Genomic DNA, 21445 nt, shown 5'->3' on the forward strand with positions numbered 1-21445 from the left:
TTTACCTAAATTGTGAAATTAACTTCAAATAATTGCAGCTGAGTAAACAAGACAGACAAAATTGCAAACTAGTAGTTTGTTCCTTAATTACAACTACTTGAAGTTCATCCCACATTTTCATTAGGGTCTTGCATATACCCACATTGAAAGTAATAGTGAAAATATTCTTACAGTGCACTCCTGTTTTGGTACATTACTTGTTTGAGATTCACAATTTCAATAACAGTATGATTTGTCATAATTAAAATGTAAGATGCACATTAATGCTATATAATAGGTGCATTTACATTTCTTCATAATAAACAATACATAAATTACCAATAATCGTATTGGTCCTAGAGAAAGCTGGACTTTTTATAGACTGATACCTTTTTTGGTCCTTTTTAAAAGGTGCTGTTTTACAAGAGTTTTCTTATCTTACAGACGAGCTTGTTTGGGTTAATGGCTATTTGGTCATGAGAGCTTGACTTTTTAAATAGCTTTTATTTTCTGTGTTCATCATGTATGCTCAGTTCAATATTCAGAAATACAGCATGCTTATGTATGTTTAAATTTGTGTTTTGTTTTTTGTACAGAATTGAATGATTTTATTATTCAACTTGATGAGGAGGTCGAGGGCATGCAGAGTACCATCCTAGTACTCCAACAGCAGCTGAAGGAGTCTCGCCAGCAGTTGTCTTTATCCCAGCAGCAGCAGTCCCAGGCCTCGGCCTCAGGTACCAACAGGACTCCAGTTTCTGAGCCCACAGACCAGGGAGAGGCCTTGGATAAAGACTGCAGCCGTCTGGCTAACGGACCTAGCAATGGAAACTCTTCCCATCAGAGGACATCTGGGCCTGGGTTTTATAGGGAAGGTGGCAGCACAGAAGAGGACTTTACTACATCCCCAGAAAGTGGTGGCAAACTCTCCAACCATTCTGAAGAGAGAACTGGCAGAGGCAGTAGTAGTTACATAAATCAGCTCAGTATTGGGTATGAGAGTGTAGACTCTCCCACAGGCAGTGAAAACTCTGTCACTCACCATTCAAATGACACAGACTCCAATCATGATCCCCAAGAGGATAAGCCATTGAGTGGGAAAGGTAACAGAACTCTGAGTTCCCGTCATGTCCAGAATGGTTTGGACTCGAATGTAAATGTACATGGTTCAGTTTTGTAACATTTTTTTTCTGCAAAGTTTTTATACAGTGTCATTAAGTTTGGAGAGGATACTGTCCAGAAAGTTTAAATAGTGCTTAATTTGTCACAATTCTGCCTTTGTGTGATTTTTTTTTTTTTTTTTTTTTGCTTTGTGTGATACCTCTGCCAAATGGGAAATTTTAACAGTTAATTACGTTGAAGTTGCTAAAGACATTTGTGTAGGCTCAAGTTATTTTTATATGAGTTAATGTGAAGTTGAAAATGGAACCTACTTCCAGAATTGAACATTAATGATGTCTGTACAAATCTGTGTATCTAGAACTTGTGCTGTGTAAGGGCATTCTTACTCTCACTGTACTTGGACCCATTCAAATACTTGTCATGCTGTGGGTTTGACTGCCAAGTTTGCTGTCTTACAGTAGATTTATTACAAGAAATTTAACTTTCTGAAGGAGTCCTGCAATAGTTTGTGTTAATTATAGTTTTCACCATACATCTGTGCATTTTTTTTCTCTAGGTGACTAAGCATTTAAGAATTGTGTGCATAGTTATTCAGTTTTAAGAACTGTTGTATCCTGTTTATGCATATTGACATGTGATTCTGATATTAGCTTACCTGTACTGACCAAACTTAAATAAAGATTTTTAATAATATACTGCAATTTCTTTATTTGTGCATTACATGCATTGATGCTTTACTTGCCAATAAGGATATCACATTTTGGAGCAGCAGTGCTTCCAGCTTGCTGGAAAGCAGCAATTTACCACATGGAAAACTCAAGTGATTGACTTAAAGCTAATTTTTCTGCAGAGCTATTGTTGGTAATATCTTTAAAATCAAGCATGGTACTGGAAGATTGGAGGGTGGCCAATGTAATGTCAATTTTTAAAAAGGGTTCCAGAGGCGATCTGGAAAATTAAATAGACTGGTGAGGCTGATGTCAGTGCCAGGCAAAATGGTAGAAACTATTATAAAAAAAATAAATAAAAATTACAGAGTGTATACATAAGCATGAATTAATGAGACAAAGCCAACATGGATTTAGTCAAAGGAAATCTTGCCTCATCACTACATTTCTTGAAGGGGTGGATAAAGGTGAGATGCTTGTGTATCTGGATTTTCAAAAGGCATTTGACAGAGTACCTCATGAAAGACTCCTGAAGATATCAGAAAGTCATGGGATAGGAGGTAATGTCCTATTGTGGATTAAAAACTGGTTAAAATATAGAAAACAGAGTAGGGTTAAATGGTCAGTATTCTCAATGTAGAAGAGTAGATAGTGGGGTTCCCCAGGGGTCTATGCTGGGACAGCTGCTTTTTAACATATTTATAAATGATGTAGTGATGGGAATAATTAGTGAGGTAATCAAATTTGCTGATGACACAAAGTTATGCAAAGTTATTAAATTGCAAGAGGATTGTGAAAAACTGAGAGGACCTTAAAGACTGGGAGACTAGGCATCCAAATGGCAGATGATGATTAATGTGAACAAGTGCAAAGTGATGCATGTGGGAAAGAGAAACCCAAACTATAGCTATGTGATGCAAGGTTCCACATTAGGAGTCACCACCCAGGAAAAGGATGTAGGTGTTGAAACCCTCTGTTCAGTGTGTAGCGGCAGCTAAGAAAGCAAATACAATGTTAGGAATTATTAGGAAACAAATGGAAAACAAAAATGAGAATGCTGTAATGCCTTTGTATCGCCCCATGGTGCAACCACACCTCGAATAATTTGTACAATTCTGGTCACCGCATCTCAAAGATACAGCAAAATTAGAAAAGGTACAGAGAAGGGCGATGAAAATGATAAAGGGGATGGGACTACTTCCCTGTGAGGAAAAGTTAAAGCGACTAGGGCTCTTCAGCTTGGAGAAGAGAGGAAGCTGAGGGGGAGGCCTATGAAATACTGAGTGGAATGGGTAGAGGTGAATTGCTTGTTTATTCTTTCCAAAAATACTAGGGAGCATGCAATGAAACTAGTAAGTAGTCAATTTAAAACAAACCAGAGAAAATATTTTGTCACTCAACTAGAGCATCGCCAGAGAATGTGGTAATGGTAGTTAGCTTAGCAGGGTTTAAAAATGTTTGGATAATTCCCTAAAAGAAAAGTCCATAAGCCATACTACTACTACTACTTATTTCTATAGTGCTACAAGGCATACGCAGCGCTATTAAGATGGACTTGGGAAAATCCACTGCTTATTTCTAGGATAAGCAGCATAAAATCTCTTACTTTTCTGAGATCTTACCAGATACTTGTGACCTGGATTGGCCACTGTTGGAAACAGGATACTGGGCTTATTACCTTTGGTCTGTTCCAGTATGGCATCACTGATGATCTTATGAGTGCATAAAGAAGGCAAAGTAATTCAAAAAAGGCAACTTAAAAGATAATTTTCTTGAATTCAATAAAATATGGTGTGGCAGATTGTAAAGTGTCACTGACCTTCTTAGGTCTTCTTTTTGTCATCAAGAAATACATGTTATTTTCAATCTGTGAATATGTTTAGTGGGCTTGCTCATAACGAGTCAAAAAGAGGTGGGAAGAGACACTGCACCTGCTGCTTGCTTAGCATTTGCTAGAATCCAAGATAATTTTTTGAAACCAACCCAGCAGAACGTTTTACTTTTAAATCTGTATACCAAAAATTTCCATTTTGTAGAAGTCAAATGTCCTGCTGCTTCAGTAAACACAAATTCCTTCATAGCTAATTTTATCCAGATATGTACCTTTTGGAGGATAGTAATCAACATGGATTTTAAAACCTAAGAAGTATGGATTTTAGGACAAAACACATTGATAAATACACAGAACAGCTTCCTAACAAAGACTTTAAAAAGGAACAGTTCAAGAAAGCATAGAATGACCATAATTGATTCTTTAGATGCAAGGGTAAAACCTAAAATCTGTGGTGGTGCGCCAGGGGCAAACTAGGGGGCCCTTTTACTAAGCTGCATAGGTGCTTACGCACGCCCAATGCGTGTCAATTTTGAGTTACCACCAGCTTACCGCGTGGCCCTTGTGGTAATTTCATTTTTGGCGCACTGGAAAATATTTTTATTTTCTGGCGCGTGGGCGCAGTAATTGTCATTCTACACGCATAGACCATACCGCCCAATTACTGTGTGAGATCTTACCACTAGGTCAATAGCTGGCGGTAAGGTCTTAGACCTAAAATGGACGTGACAATTTTCATTTTGCCGCATGTCCATTTTCGTCACAAATTTTAAAAAGGCATTTTTTTATAGGTGCGCTGAAAATGATTCTGTGCGCGCCCAAAACACGCATCTACACTACCACAGGCCATTTTTCAACATGCCTTTGTAAAAGAGCCCCTAGGTCTTTACCTGCTATTTACAAATATTTTTTTGATAACCTGGCTCAAACATCCTTTCAGGTACTTAAGTCAAGATGATGATTAGTCTTGAGTCAGTGTGCTTTTTTTCCCTTTTTTTAAAGCTATAATTAATGTAATACAATGGAAGAAAATGTTATGGCAATAAGTAATCCCCAAGAAAAAGAACTGCAAAATAGTGTACAGAAATTATCACAAATACCTACAAATTCCCACCTGGAAGGAGAAGCAACAAAACATAAATACATCGTGTGTAAGGGCATACCAAGATTAATTAAACAGCCTCTGGTCTAAAGAGTCATTAAGCTGCAGTAAGTGCTAGCATGTGCTTTTCACAGCTTAAAAGGGTTTACTGCGGAAGCACTCAGGTGTCCTGTGGTAAATTTCTAATCTGTGCACGCAAATTGTGCATTAAAATTTTTTTTTCATTTTTCTGTGGACCGGGCATGTCTGTACTAATAAATGCAGCTACAATGCTACACACTGATTAGCATGTGAGCCCTTACTACCTACAAAATGGGTCAGTAAGTGCTGCTAATTTATTTTTATGACAGCAGCGCATGCCATTAATATGGAAAATTGGCCATTTCCGGCTGCGGTAAACATTACCTTAGTGCATGAGAAAAACCCACGTATGGGCATGCTAAAGCCCCTTTCTAGTGCAGCTTAGTAAAAGGACTCCTGTCTCCTAAATTAGCTATTACACAGAAACAGAAGCAGAGACTGGCCTCTCGCCATCATCCTCCCCCACAAACATACTAAGATGTGCTAAAGTTTTGCAATGAATACTTGTTTGTGCAAAACCTCTGTGGTACCTGTTGAGGATGGTCTCAGTATTTTAAGGAAGGCTGCCAATGGCATGTAGTTAACATAGAGCAAAGTTTGCTATTGCATGTTAATGGCATGACATAATTCAGAGAACATTTAACTGCACTTCAGGTATAGCTAACTGCATGTGTTATCTGCTATGTTAGCAATTATTATGGTGTAACGAGCTGCTTCTTTAACTGCAAGGTGGTCACTGCACATTTCCCAGTCCAAAATAGTATTTCCCCACGTTGTTAGTGTGCACGAATTGCTACATTAAATAGGTCATGTAGGTTAGTAAATAAGACTAGAACTGATGAGATCCCCTTTAACTGATAGGTGCAGGAATGGGCTGAGAATCTAGATAACTGGGTCCAATTCCCACTGCAGCTCTTTGTGACCCTGAGCAAGTCACTTAGCCCTCCATTGCCCCAGATACAAAACAGATTGTGAGCCCAATAGGGACAGAGAAAGTAGCAGCATATAATGTACGGTACCACAGTAAAGAAGTATATCAAATCTGACCCTTTATCGGATGTCAGAACAGATTTCATTTTTTTATTGGCATGGCAGCTAAAAATTACATTTTTTTTAAATTTTTAACAAGAATCTTTATTGACGGAATCCATGGATTACAACTGAAGCTTTACAGGCAAAATTCATACAGATTCCTCTCCATTAAACATCTGGTATACATACAGTCCTCTACTGAAAGCCTTCGTACATCAGCAATAATATTTCTTGTAACATTTAAACTTTTCATTTATACCCATTCCCCTCCAAACCACCCCCCCCATCACCCAAAATTACATTTTTTTAAACATCACTATCCTGTAGCAACTTATATCAAACAATTGTAGTTCTATTCATTAACTCTTCAACAGATGTTTCCAACAGCTCAGTAGAATTAAGCCTATCCAACATTTCAAAACTCCTCTTCTACCCTTACTTCTGAGAGCTATGGATAGAATACACCCTCACAACCCAGGAAGGGAGAGGATGGATATTAAAAGTTTCAACTAGGTAGTTCCTAATTTTCTCAAACTTATTTCAAGTAAAATGTAAATACCATATATTTTTATATTTGAAATTATTCTCCATGTTTTTCTACCTTAATCTGCAGAAGAGAATGCCCTCTCTTCAGAGCACTTACAGTCTAATAAGCCACTATTATTACAGTCCTGGACCTCAGCGTGATAACTGAAAACTTGAGCACTGTTTCAGTTGAGAATGTCTGCTGTTGCATTAAGCAGCTTGACAAGGTATCCTCTGAACTTGAAACTACCATTCCAAAGTAACCCCAGTTAAGGAGATTCTATCCACACCTACAATCCTAGCAGAATAGCATACTGCCTGAAAGAGCTTCAGTGTTAGCATATATAAGGAATCCTGTGCTTATGACTGCTCCCTTACCTCTAGCAAAGGTTCCTCTCCTATTCCCCCCACCCTCTGAGAATAACATACACCAAATAATAACAAAAAATAATTACATATCCATCTCACCATACAATCTTCTTAAACAAAAATGCCTTAACCTTCCTTTTGATAAAGAAGGCAACGAAATACCAGTGAAACTGTTCCACAATCTAGCAACTAGAAAAGCTAAAGATTTTTCAAAACGTGTTAAATGCTTTTGACCCTTAAGGTTCTAGTCAAAAAGATCAATATTACGAAGTCTCCTGATTTTAGAGACAGCAGAAAAGTTAAAATAAAAAATAAAATAAAATGGAAACCAACCCATGATACACTTAAAACAGGAAACAAGTAAATTTAAAGAGAACCCTAGCCTCTATTAGTAACCAATGAAGCTTGACATAAAATGCTATCATCCTATATAATAAAAAGCACCTCCAATGTTCTGAAGCTGACTCCGTGGCACTGAAACCTTGAAGCATTCATGCTCTCTGTAACTTCATCTCATTAATTGACGTCAGTACTTCCTGGTACGTCACCAGCGACACTGACCAACCACATGAAAGCAGCACGAGACACCAATGGACAGAAAAAAACAGCCCAACCAGGGGCATTGCCAGACAACAGATTTTGGGTGGGCCTAGGCAAGAAGTGGGTGGGCACCAAGTGTTCTCCCCCTCCCCCCCAAAAAATATCTCAGCTGGCGGGAAAACACTTCTTTCCTCCTTGGCAGTCTGCAGCAGGCATGCACTGAAAACTGAGCATGTGCAGATGCCAGTATCATGGAGAGTAGCGTTTTCATTACCATCAGGGGGAAGTCTTCAGCTTGCGTAGCTTGGGATCCCCACCAGCTACCACTAAACATGTGCTACTGTTGGGTGGGCCTGAACTCTAAGTGGGTGGGCCCTGGCCCACCCAGGCCCACCTGTGGCTACGCCACTGGCCCCAACGTCAACAATACAGAGCCGCTGTGAACACTGCCGGTAAACCCACCTCACAGACACACTCGACAGCACCCCCCCCCCCCCCCCAGTGCTCTGCCCCTCGCGAGATGCCACTGAACCCCGGCCACAGCCCCCCTCATCCACTCTCCTCCCCAATGCACACTGCCACATACCTCCCTCTCCTATCCGCCTTTCGAACCCCCGCCCTCTCCTCTCCGACTTCGGCCCTCCCCCTCCTCACCGACTGACTCCCTCCTGAATCGCCGTTCAATCCCCCCACACTCTCCCCCCTCCCAAGACTGTGCTCCAAGGAGTCAGGCCCAATGAAAAAAGCATACTGCTGCACCAGTCCATCCACACCACTCGGAGCCGAAATGAAATTCACCTAAGCACATTTTATAAAGTATGCTTTCATGTAGGTATACGTTTTAGAGAATAAACCTACATTTCCACCCGGCCTATAGAATACAGCAAGCGGCCATGACAGCGCCCAACTCTAGTGTAAATACTGGTGCCTAAGTTAGGCAGAGAGCAGGTGTATTCTATAACCCTGCATGTAGTTTTCTGGAATGCTTATGACCCACCCTAGCCATGCCCCCATTTTCATCAGCACGCATGAAAAGTTATGCACACTGCTTTGCAGAATACAGTTACCGGGTAGTGCACGTACATAAGTACATAAGTAGTGCCATACTGGGAAAGACCAAAGGTCCATCTAGCCCAGCATCCTGTCACCGACAGTGGCCAATCCAGGTCAAGGGCACCTGGCACGCTCCCCAAACGTAAAAACATTCCAGACAAGTTATACCTAAAAATTCTAATAATGCCAGTGTGGATAATTAACATTCAATTATCAGCACTGATTAGCTTGTTAACTAATTAAGTTATGCGCATTGTTATGGATACACTTCGATTTCTGCGCAGAACTCTCAGTGCGATATATAGAATCCGGGGGTTAATGCTTAATTAAATGTATATTTTGGCAAACTTTGCTTTTATTAATGATCATTGCAAACAGTAATTTTTTTATGCAATTATTCACAAACATGTTCTTCAGAAACAATTTTACACTCCATATTTATCAATATTGCACAGTCTTGTTCTCGTTTTTTTTTTTTCTAGTTAGCCTTTTAGTGCTTGTGAAAGATTCTCTAGAATGACCACCAGAAAATAAAGTGTTCCATTTGTGCACAGAATAGGTTCAGCTTAGGCAACAACAGCACAAGTTTCCCCAGCTGTTCTAGTAATGTGCCCCAACCCTGCTTTTGCAGAATTCTCCCCCTAAGGCTGAAAAGCAGAATCATGTTCATGTCTGCAAAATCTCTGGCCTCTCTTCAAGCCAAAGTGGCAATTTGAACCAGATTGCAATGATTGCTGCTGACAACACTGAAATCATTAAATCTTTTACATAGAGGCCAATACACAACTTTCAGACGGTAATCAGATTCAACTGCTACCAAATCTGGATTTGAACCAGCAACAGAGGCGAAAGATTGTAAACCTCTGCCAGCTCTCTGAAATACCCAGTGGTCTCAACTTAATGCAGTCACACTGCAGCAGCACTTCTACACTGTTAACTCTGTCACTCTAATAAAGTAATGACAACTTTGTCATCTCTTCCTTGGAAAAGCATCTCCCCCTCAAATTGAACCAGCCCATGTTTCCTTGCTCTAAGAAGTATCCCCACCACTTTATTAGAAATAGTCACATAAACTTCAAACAGTCTTCCAAAAGTCACTCTGGTGTTTCCATCCTCCCCTTTCTCCCCAATGCTTTTAATAATCAAACAGAGCTCCTGCACTTCCTTCCCCAAGTGCATATGCGCCTCTTTGCCTCTTTGCTCAGTTTTCGAGCCTTTTGTGGGTCTCCCGTATTCAGGATCTTTCCTCTGGCAATGGACAGTAACAGTGGAGTCCTTCTCATTGCTGAATGGATTATGCTGTTGATAGCTGATGTGCCCCTGTGCCCAGCTCTGCCAGTTCTTCCTCAGATCTCCCACAGGACTAGCCCGGGCTCCAGCTCCCTGTCTATCACTGGCCATGACTTCTATGAGGAATCCGGTTGCATCCACAAGGAAAGCTTTGAGCTTGGCTTCACTCGCATCCAGGCTGTATTATGAGTCTGTAAATAAAGAAAACAAAGTCTTTCGTATGGTGCCGAGCCTTTGTTATACTGCAATTTACTTAGCTCCTTTGCTAGCTATTAGACTACAGAGGAAGTTGCACTTTAAAAACAAATTCGAACTATAAACAATACACTGACAGAATAAACCACCTACATATTCTATGAAACATACAGTGCTGTGATTCTACTCAGTCCGATGATCAACTGCGGAAAGCGTCACTGAATCCCAAAAAAGGTATGTTAAACTGAGAGAACCACTAATAGTGGTGAGAATGATTAAGACGACACGTTTGTTAAAACCTTAAACGGCACACAGCATGAAACTTCACTTAGTCCTCAAGGTTTCTTTGCTGCTACTGAGAGGCACTCTTAAAATCGTAACATGCTTCTGAGCAAGCCGATGCAGGTTTTTATTTTTTAGTACTGTTTACTTACAATCACTGCCAGGACCCTCTTCCAACCAACAACTAACCTTCATTCCTTAGTTCCCTCCCCCTCCCAAGGCGCTTGTTCCCTCCCTTATGCAGGCTGAAATACAGCCCAGCCCATTCGTTCTTGATCTGCTTTAAAACGCTGCAGGTCTGACTGACAGCACAACCAACCAGTCCTTGAGAGGAAAGTAAGCTATGCCAACTGGTGCGATGACGCAGAAAGATTTTCCTTCCCGTTCAGAAGTGTTTACTGACCCCTTCTTTATGTTTAAACGGTTTTTATTAACACTTGCACATGTTATTACATTACAAGTTTGCATAGATCAAACCTCAGAACACATACCATGCCATCACATTTCAAGCATTATCCAGTGTTTTGTTTTTAATCTTTTCTCCCCCCTCCCCCTCCCTCAGAATTCCCCCCTCCCTCCCCCTTCCCTATTTCGTTCCAATACAGTTGCTGCCAATTAAACATGTCATGTAACTGCAACGTCCCCATCATACTGCAGCAGCTGATATCCAAATCTTCTTATATGAACACTTTAATAATGCTAACATCAAATCAATTTTAATACCTCTCCCCCCTCCCCCCCTCACAATAAACTCAATCACCTAGCAGTGTCGCCTGTTACATTAATTTCCATCTCGTACATCTCTATCATACTCCTTCCATGCACACTGACTAACCTAATACATTTAAGACTTGACTCCGCGCTCGTGGAGATATTTTACGTAAATAAGCCCCCCAAACTTTTATGAACCGCTGCCGCCTCTTCTGTGTGCTGCGGGCGTCCTGCATTTCCCATAACATAAGCTCATGTAGTCTGTTCCTCCAATACCAATAAGAGGGGCCTTTATCTACAGTCCAATGATTAAGGATGCACTTTTTCCCCAAAATACAGAGTTTACTAAGAAAAAACTTTTCTTCTAGAGATCCTTTATTCCATATCGTCATAGAGCTCAATCTTACCCGCTCAAAGAGGACAGATCCACTTGATATCCAAGAACCCAACTTAGAAACCAGGAGAGAGCCGACCAGAACCCCTGTATCTCCCTACACCGCCACACACCATGTAGAAACGATGCATTTGTAGCTGCACATTTGGGACACTCATTTGTTTCCACCACTCCTGCATACCACGCCTGCTTAGCTGAGAAATACGCCCTGTGTATAGTTCTAAAGTGGCATTCCTGCAGTTCGGCACTGTGTACCACCCTCACACCTCCCTGGAGCGCTGCTAATATCTTCCCTTCCGCTATTCGTCTTCCCACCTCCTGGCTCCATCTCTCAGCGACCACCTTAACATTTCTTTTCCCCTCCAGTGCCTTGTGAAACCATGACACCAATATTTGCCCTGCTGCATCCCCAGCCAGAAATTCCCTAATTTCCTTCCCAAATTCGGGTAATAGGCTTGTGGTGGGGAGCCCATGTATGTAGTGTGAAAGTTGGTAATAAGCTAATTTAGTTAACAGTCCCCCAGCGCAATGTCTCTCGAACTCTTGACCCCTTCTTTAAAGAGTACTGCTTATTTATAGTTCACATGTTTGCTGCATTAACACCATAAACACAGTGTCTTCTGCAGTTGTCTTTTACAGCTAGAAAAACCCAGAATAGAAGCAGTGATAATGTACAAATGAGTGTTCTAAAAATTAGTGGTTAGGGTGGTGGACTTTGGTCCTGGGGAACTTAGGAACTGAGTTCAATTCCCGGCACAGGCAGCTCCTTGTGACTCTGGGCAAGTCACTTAACCCTCCATTGCCTGCTGCATTGAGCCTGCCAAGAGTGGGAAAAAGTGCGGGGTACAAATGTAACAAAAAAAAACCATATAGATATCTTTAGCATAACTTTTAAAATGGTTAACGAATCTGGCGTTTGAATACTGATCTGGCTGTTTATAATCACAGCAGCCAACGTTTCAGAATTATTGGGAGTGCTAAACCCAATGGAAATTACTTCTGTCTGGATACAATCAAGGAGTTTATTTAATAGGGGTGCTCAGGCACCCACAGTGCTGACTATGTGTATAGTCATACCTGGTACTGTTTTCAATATGGGCACCCTATGGCACTCATTTTCTAAGCAGCTGGATGTCTCAAAATGGCCCCCGCTAAAAACGTCCAAATTGCAATTTTCTAAAGGCATAATTTGGATGTACTACACTATAATTTGTCCAAATAGAAAGGGGGCGTATTATGGGCAGGACTAGGGAGGGCCCAAATTTAGGTTGTCCAAGTCAAAAAAGGACTTCCAGTGTTACACCTGTTTCAATCACATCCAGAGTACATAAAAGTGCCCTGATTGAGAAGCTGACCACTGGAGGGAAATGTAAGCCTGAAAATGTAAGCTGCAAGCACTGCGGCGGTGGCGGGGGAAGGAGAAGGAAACGACAGTGTTCCTGACCCTGTGAGAATGAAGGCTGGATTTGGGGAAGGCAGAAGTCAGAAGTGTGCTGGACTTTCTGGGAGGAGGGGGTCTGCAGGGAATGGAGAAGAATGTGCTGGACTTTCTGGAAGGAGAGGAGCTGCTGGGAATGGAGAGGTGTGCTGGAGTGAGAGAAGAGGGCTGCAGGGAAAGGGAGACCTATGTGGCTGGGGGAGGATCTATGTGGCTGGGAGGGGTGCAGTGAAAATTTGCTCGGACACTAAGGGTGCCGTGAACCAAAAAGGTTTGGGAACCACTGGATTAAGGCACGACGCCTCCTTAATTCTCCAGTAGTTATGGGCCCCCTCCCTCATCCCTGAAAGTGACACCAGAGAGTGAAACTAGGCTCCCTAACAACATCAGGTATTGTAGGCATTCTGTACACAACAGCAAGCAGGTCTGAGGGATAGCCTAGTAAATGCAGTGGACTGTAAACCTAGAGATCCAGGTTTGAATCCCACTTCAACTCTCTCATTCTTTACCTTTAATTAGTGAGCCCTCCAAAATCAGAGATATAAATATTTTAAGACACCTGCAAGCCTGAGCTACTTAGGTGGTGCACATTCAGGTACAGTAGATATTTCCGTCTCTGGAGGGCTTATCATTTTAAATAACAGAGTGAAGTGGCATATGAACCTGGATTAAAGTCCACTGCACTAACCACTAGGCTGCCCCTCTGCTTTGCAGCGATGGCTGTGTGACTATTTTTGTAAAAATGCTGCCAGATGTCCTTGTCCCTGTTTTTTTTGGCATTCATAATTTGGATGTTCCATTTTGGAAAATGGCTGTTAATTTTGGACGTTCTCATGTATTTTCGAACAGGAACCCCCAACATTTTTTCTGTTCCGAAATTGGTTGTGAGATGGACATTTATTTGGACATTATGAGCAGAACGTCCGAATTCTGACTTGGCTGTCCTTCCAAAAATGCCTCTCTTAGTGAGGCTTAGAAGAAAAGGGACAAAGGGTGCTTCATGTTTCTCCTTTCCATTCCTCCCCACCATAGGAGCAAGCTCTGTGGGTGCTTCAGCACCCCTAATATTGAGCTAAATCTTTCACTGTATTCAAGGAGGGGCAATTTCCATTGGGTTTAGCACCCCCTATCAGTTGAAAACTTGGCTCCTATGTTCCCCACCAATGCTCTTATATGTAAATTCTCAATCTTTCTTCTTCCAGGGATAACCCTAGCACACTCCCCTCTATCCAAGCCAGATCCCAGTATTCTCCCCCTTCCTGAGGACACTCTCCCCATTTCATAACCTTGGTATGTGTTTTCCCCTTCCTATACATAGGCACACAGGGACCCTGCAATCAATCTTCATGGGTAGAGAACTCTCTGCTTTCTTTTCCTGCTATTCCTCTCCCAGGCAGGGTGCAAGGAATGGGGGAGGGGGTGAGAGTGAGAGTGAGACTGTACCAAAGTAAGCATAGAAAATAAGAGAAGCTCTGCCCACTAATTCAGCCCCTCCATTCCAGTATCTCCCAGGGTCAGCGCAAGTGTATCTGCTGAACCTTCAGCTATGCACCCCCTCACCTGGATGGCCCAAGGTTCCACCTCCCTGTATTCCAGCACCTCTCCTTCCTTTGCCTAACCTCTCTAAAGTCCAGCCACTCCCCTTCTCTACCCTACACCCCCACATAGCCTGTCTCCCCTTCCATTCCTCTTTTCTACCCTCTCTCCATCCACTATCTCCCCTTCTCTTCCCCCCAGATGTAACATCTCTTTCCCTTCCTTACTTCCCCATGCCCAGTATCTTCCTTTCCCTACATCTCCCCCACCCTGTGTCTAGTATCTCCCTCCATCTTCCATTCATAATTTAGATTCCCTGGTGGTGAGGTTTAAAAAATGGTCAAGGTGGAATTAATAATAATTTTTTAAGCTGTTTTAGTGATATTCAATTGTTATTTCATGATATTCATATCTACATATGGGAAGCTCTCAAATAAAATAAAAAGCTGTCCAATAAGTAAAAAACAAAAACAACAACAACAACAACTTTTGTCCTCCACCTTTCAGTGGCATACCAAGGTGGGGGCGGTCCGCCCCGGGTGCATGCCGCTGGGGGGGTGCCGCGCGCCGGTCAGCGTCGTTCATTTCCATGCTCCCTCTGCCCCGGAACAGGTTCCTGTTCCAGGGCAGAGGGAGCATGGAAACGAACGACGCTGACCGGTGCACGGCACCCCCCCCAGCGGCGTGCACCCGTGGGGGGGGTCTTTCGCCGTGGTGGGGGGATGTCCCTTCGCCGGGTGGGGCCGCGCTGCACGGGGGGGGGGGGGGGGCGCATCGGTGATCCGCCCCGGGTGTCAGCGCCCCTCGGAACGCCACTGCCACCTTTTAAGGCACTGCCTATCTAATTGTCCAATTGAAACAGCTTTAGACATGTTACAGATGGACCAACAATAAAAAAACGACAATGTGGATGCACCAGCTCATAGGTTTGCTTGCTTTGTTTTGAGTAAACGGGGATGACATCTGCGCTGGGAAGGGGAAATTCAGACTGTCATAATTGGCTTCCTTGCTTACAATGGACTAGATAGGCTCACTTCCACTCCTGTTTATTAAACCTCCTTGCTCAGGAAGAGCCTATCACAAGAGAACTACAGTTACATCACTTTGTAGTCCTATACTATTTAAAGAGCACAATACACATATAAACATCAAGCACCCTGCTTCCATGAATATGGGGGCAGAACAAAAGCTTTGCTCAAGGAATGTTTCTTACTATCTTACAGAACCAAGCTTCCCTTTCTTCCCGTACGAATGAACCCCGGGAACTGGATTTCAGGTAAGTACCCCAAATAATAAAGAGTCCCTTTTAAACTGTACGATTTGATGGTGTAGACCAGTGTTTCCCAAATCGTTCCTGGAATACTCCCTTGCCAGTCAGGTTTTCAGGATATCCACAATGAATATGCATGAGATTGTATTTCATACACTGCCTCCATTGTATGCAAATATTTTCATGCATATTAATTTTGGATATCCTGAAAACCTGACTGGCAAGGGGGTACTCCAGGATCAACATGGGAAACACTGGGGTAGACACAGCTGGATTGTAGACCTTGCTTGAATGGTAACTTTGGTCTTTCTTGATGGAGGTACACTTGCTGCTCCAGTATAGTCTGCTTGGTACCTTTTTTTTTTTTTTGGAACCTGTCACTTTAACCAACTTAAAAGGATAAAGACCCGGTCTCCCTCACTAGTGACAAGCTATTAGTGTTTTTTAATTCTCTTAAATACTGTGACCAGATAACTAATAAAATTAATAAATAATTATTGTTCCTACTAGGAGACCCATCTCAACTGTTTTCCCTATGAAAGAGCTCTTAGCTGCTGAGAATTCAATACAGTTTACAGACAGGCTCTCACCCCAAACTCATGCCCAGATAATCCACAGCCCCGCGCTGTGCTCTAAAAATAGCACTGGAACAGCGCGGGGCTTTACTGCTCCTATGATCAGAGATAATAGCATGCAAATGTATGCACACTATTATCTCTGATCATAGGGTAAAGTGTGGGAGGATTGTGCCTGAGTGCATCCTCCTGCACTTGTTTGACAGATCCGGGCTGTCAAAAGCCCAGACCTATCAAACACAGGGGCTGGAGGTCTGTGGGAACACCAGACCCCAAACAGCAAGGCCCTGGTGGCCTAGTGTCCCCCCATGAACCCCCACCCCAAGCCAGAAACACATGGGCTAGAGGTGCAGTGTACCTCCAGTCCCCCCCCCCCCACACACACACAAGTTCACGGGGGCCTGGAGATCTGATGGATCTCCAGCCCCTTTAACCCCTCTCACATCCCCAGTGGGCCACAAATCAAGCCCCCCCAACCTGGCGGTCTAGCGGCCCTCTTCCCCGCCCCCTGTACCTTTACTTTTTTTAATGCAGTGGGAGGGTTGGGGCAGGTTTTGTGCTAATCGGTTAGTGCAACTTCGTTACTACACACTAACCGATTAATGCACAAACCCTTTCTGCCTACAAAATAGATGTCGCTAAGTGCTCATGCGCTATTGGTCACATGCTAATGGAAAACAGCGTGTGGCCATTAATTAATTAATTAGGATTTATTTACCCTTTTTGAAGGAATTCACTCAAGGCGGTGTACAGTAAAAATAGATCAAACATGAGCAATAGGCAATTACAGCAGTAAAAATATTCAAATAACAATACAAAGTATGGCATAGTATACTACTTACAATGTCAAGACAATGCTGGAAATAGAAAAATCAACCATCTTACCCACATGGTAAAAATAGCCTTAGTTCGCAGGAATGACAAGGTCACTTTTTACCGCTGCTTAGTAAAAGGGCTCCTTAGAAAGCAAAACAAGGGTGACTCTTATTCTTTGGGATGGGTACCCTTGGTGTCTCTGTGAAAGCGACTCCAAATTAAAAATGAGCAAATACCATGGCTCTATTATGTAAAGTAAATTTGCATTGTTTAATAAAATCATTCAATTTTATGCAACTATATTCCATAACTACTTCACATTTTGCCATAGTATTTTTCAACTCTGCTATAAAATCCATGGACACTGTGCAGCTATGGAGAGGTACACAGGCCGTACTGAAAAAAAAAAAGGAAATGTAGCTACCATATCACAGATATGAACCACAGAATCTAAAGAAAGATATATTAGGAAAATCCACTATTAGAGCGCCTCCTTGGGATGACCTAGATTCAATGGCAACCTGTTGAGAAACGGAGATGGGTCTTAGGTCCTTCTTCACAAATGTCCTACCTCCCTAGTTCAATTCCTCCCACGCGCACACATATTCTCTAATGCACATGCTCTGCATCCGCAAGCCGAAAGGTGGGAGGGGGCTGGTGCCAAGGAGGTTTAATAGACAGGAGTGGAAGTGAGCCTTTCTACTCCACTGTAAGCAAGGAAGCTACTTAGGTTAATCTCTGTTTCCACCCCTCCGCATAGCCGTCATCTCTAGCACACTCAAAACAAAGCAAGAAAACCTTTGAGCTGCTGCATCCACGTTGTCGTTCTTGATTGTTGATCCATCTGTAACAAGTCTAAAGCTGTTTCAGTCAGATAGGCAGTGCGTTAAAAAGGTGGAGGACAAAAGTTTGTTTTTTAATACTTATTGGTCAGCTTTATAATTTATTTGAAAGCTTCCCATATGTAGATATAAATATCATGAAATAGCAATGAAATATCACTAAAACAGCTTAAAATTTTATTCTAGCTGGTAGAAACAGCAATTTTAAACTGTATTTTGTGCTTATTTTTCTACAGTAAAATCAAAATAAATAAATAAATACACTGCATACAATACAGATGGCCAAATTTCAGTGAGGATATCTTGTTTCTTGATGTGCTCATCTTAACTGTTGTTGTAGTCAGGGGCGTATCTGCGTGGGGCCACAGGGGCCTGGGCCCCTGCAGATTTCGTCCTGGACCCCCTACTGCCGTCAACCCTCCCCCGCTGCTGTTGTTTACCCTTGCTGGCAGGGGACCCCAACCCCCCGCCAGCCGAGGTCCGCTTGCCGCCTTTAAAGATATTTCTTCAGCTGGCGGGGGACCCCCAACCCCCGCCAGCCGACCTGACGTCTTTAAAGTTCTTCTTCGGCCTCCGTGGCCGTGCTGTAGTTGATAGCTGTTCAATCCAGTTTGGAGTCTGACGTCCCAGCAGTCGCTACAGGGGCAGTGATGTAAGAGACAGGAGGAGCCTGCAGAGCCAGCAGCCAATGCTTTGAGGCTGCGTGCAGTGCCGCATTTTTTTTTTTAACATTTTTTCTCGTCGGGTTAGCGTTGGCGCTCAGCTCAGTCAGCTGAGCGCTTCTTCTTTTTGTAGCGCCGGCCCTGCTGCTCATCAGGAAAAGCAGTGGCCGGCAATGGGAGCTGGCGCTGGGCAGGCCTGGACTGAAATTGGGTGGGCCAGGTTATTTTGAGTTAGTCTTCATTGGACCAAACTTGCTTTCCTTGTGCCATCACTATCCAGCGGGTAGGCAGTGTCTTAAAAGGTGGAGAATAAATGATTAAAAAAAAAAAAATTTAAATCACACATTATCCCAAGCAAAGCTGGGTTCAATGTGGCTTACATCTGAAAATACAGTGAGACAGAATAATAGAATTCAGTTACATCATGGGAGCACATAGATATGTCTGAAACATTTAACAAAGTTGAGATTAGCATATATACCCAAATGAGCATTGAAAATTTTATCCTTTAATGATGACACATGTTCAGAAATCATAGCTAAAAGTATAGACAGTTATTCAAAGATTATCACATGCACACACCAGACCAGGCATCCATCACATTGCAAAAGTAAACAACAACTTCTACAGAGTACATCCAGAATTTAAATTTTATTTATTTATTTCCATCTTCCAAAATTCCAGACAGCAGATGTAAAGTTCAGCAGGACCCAAAGCACTCCAAAACAAGTAAAGTGAGAAACAACACAGTTTATACCTAATTGTTCAACCACCCTTAGGATTCATCTTTGGGTTTAAAAAGCATGTAAGGTGTGGATAAACAAATTAAAACAAAGTTTAAAGCAAATGCCCATAATATGTAATATGTGGTAGCAATAATGAAACAAAGATGGCATATAGCAAGTTGTCTGAGGCAATAGATTTATTTTCCACTGCACATAATGACCTTTGTATGAACTTGGCTGCTAATACTATCCTGAACAGGACAACGTTGGCACATTTAGACTGACTCTGGGCTTCTACATGAAGGTAGCTCTGTCCTCATTATTTAATATCTTTCTTTTAAATAGTAGTAATACACACTATTAAGTGCATTTTATATTATACCACTGCAATCCACAAAAGGAGTTCCCACAAACCATCTTTCTCTTGTCATTAAGCACAGGATAAAAGTTATTCCGTTATTATACTTCCTTTCTGTACATCCGTATGCTGCAGAAGCTGACATGTTTGAAAATATAAGTGAGACTAAATAAAAATGCTACCAACAATAAAGAACGACAACATGGATGCAGCAGCTCACAGGTTTGTTTTGAGTCTACTAAAGATGACGGCTGCACGGGGGAGTGGAAACAGAGATGAACCTATTTGGTTTCAACGTGTTGACGTCACTTGGTCTCCTGTCTATTAAACCTCCTACTGGTACACACTGCAGTGACGTTATTTCAACAAATATGGCGCCGTTTCGAGGAGGTGCCTTGCAGAACTACCTACTGCTGCTGGCGAATGAGAACTTCGAATTCAGACTGCCGGTGGGTAGCAGGCACTAAAGCGCACGCCAGACTTCGGGAACTTGAAGCAGTTAGCATCCTACTGCTTTTCTCCGACTCTTCCCTAGTCGGCGTCGTACTTGGAGTCACGCCTCTGACGTCAGCATTGCTATCGTGTACTGTGGGCCAGAATGTAGCCAGGGTCGTGTAAGAGTAGGGGATTCATAGGAGCCTTATGCTTGGAAATTGCTTCACTTTCGCTTTATAGGTGTCACTCGACCTCTTGGCACAGAATTATCCGGCTGTGGAAGATGTTTAGCCGCTGGCGGCGACAAAGGAACGGTCATTATTTTCCTAGAATAGATCTACATGAAACCCATGACTACTTTTCTACGGTTTTTTTCAAGAGTATAGCGGTGTTGGCAAGTCCCATTTGGTCATTATAGTGACTACTCAGTATTTTTTTTCTCACCAGAGTGCACACACACACCAAAACAGAATAACTAAGTGTAGCATGATAGTCAAGGAGGGTAATAACTAGTTCACATTCAGTTTATTATGATAAATGGGTAAGGTATCTTGGCAGCTTACAATTTAATATAATAGGGGAACAACTATAAACAGACCAAAACGAACACGTAGACAACAACAACAAAAATAAAATACAACAGATGAAAGAAATTACAATCCATAATTGGTAAGGGGATAAGGGGGGGGGGGGGGGTGGAAAGAACAAAGGCCTGCCTAAAAAAGTGGGATTTGAGGATTTTTTTTGTTTGTTTTAATTCTGGTTCACAACTCCAGCACCCAAACTTACAAAATAGACCTTAGCCAATGTTGCTTAAAATAATTTTGACAAAGATTTTAAATCAAAATTGCTACATTTTGGCATCACCTCTTTCAAATCTAGTTCATGTGCATTCAAAACATTTTTTTTTTCCTATAGAAGCAAAATGTGAGAAGACCTTTATTCTCCATAAACAAGCAGGCTAAAGTGATTATTGTCCAGCGGTGCTGGCAGCAGCAATGTGCCCTGGCTGTGCTGGAAGAGGCTAGAGGACTTTATGTACATGTGCAAGTTGCTGCCACATGAATATGCTCTTAAAATAATCTAAATCCTGACCTAGTTCCTTTCCCACTTTCTTGTCTTTTGTTTAATTTCCCTTCTCTCCCTAGCCTCACTATATTCCTCATCTCTTTTCCTCTTTATGCTGTTTTTCTCTGTTAACTACTTAGAAGCCAATTTTGGCCCTTGTGGTATATCAAGCTGCGTGTTCCTGAGGGTAGTTAGTGGGGTTCCTCAGGGGTCCGTGCTAGGACCACTGCTTTTTAATATATTTATAAATGATTTAGAGATGGGAGTAACTACATAAGTACATAAGTAGTGCCATACTGGGAAAGACCAAAGGTCCATCTAGCCCAGCATCCTGTCACCGACAGTGGCCAATCCAGGTCAAGGGCACCTGGCACGCTCCCCAAACGTAAAAACATTCCAGACAAGTTATACCTAAAAATGTGGAATTTTTCCAAGTCCATTTAATAGCGGTCTATGGACTTGTCCTTTAGGAATCTATCTAACCCCTTTTTAAACTCCGTCAAGCTAACCGCCCGTACCACGTTCTCCGGAAACGAATTCCAGAGT

The 21445-nt window shown here is 42.3% G+C and overlaps 2 protein-coding genes across 4 annotated transcripts in view; both read left to right on the forward strand.

Moving 5' to 3' along the window:
- WTAP (WT1 associated protein) overlaps positions 1–1794 on the forward strand; it is a 220861-nt gene extending 219067 nt beyond the window's left edge. For all 3 annotated transcript variants that reach the window (XM_030198401.1, XM_030198399.1, XM_030198400.1), the window contains exon 8: positions 576–1794. In XM_030198401.1, coding sequence (XP_030054261.1) covers positions 576–1159 — 584 coding nt within the window. In that variant the 3' untranslated portion in view covers positions 1160–1794. The remainder of the gene's footprint in view (positions 1–575) is intronic.
- Positions 1795–19779: 17985 nt separating this feature from the next.
- Positions 19780–21445, forward strand: part of TRMT11 (tRNA methyltransferase 11 homolog) — a 183788-nt gene continuing 182122 nt past the window's right edge. Inside the window, exon 1 of the mRNA XM_030198402.1 lies at positions 19780–19845. The gene's annotated coding sequence lies outside the window, so the exon portion shown is untranslated. The remainder of the gene's footprint in view (positions 19846–21445) is intronic.

Source organism: Microcaecilia unicolor, chromosome 3, assembly GCF_901765095.1.
Source record: "Microcaecilia unicolor chromosome 3, aMicUni1.1, whole genome shotgun sequence".
NCBI classification, from domain to species: Eukaryota; Metazoa; Chordata; class Amphibia; order Gymnophiona; family Siphonopidae; genus Microcaecilia; species Microcaecilia unicolor.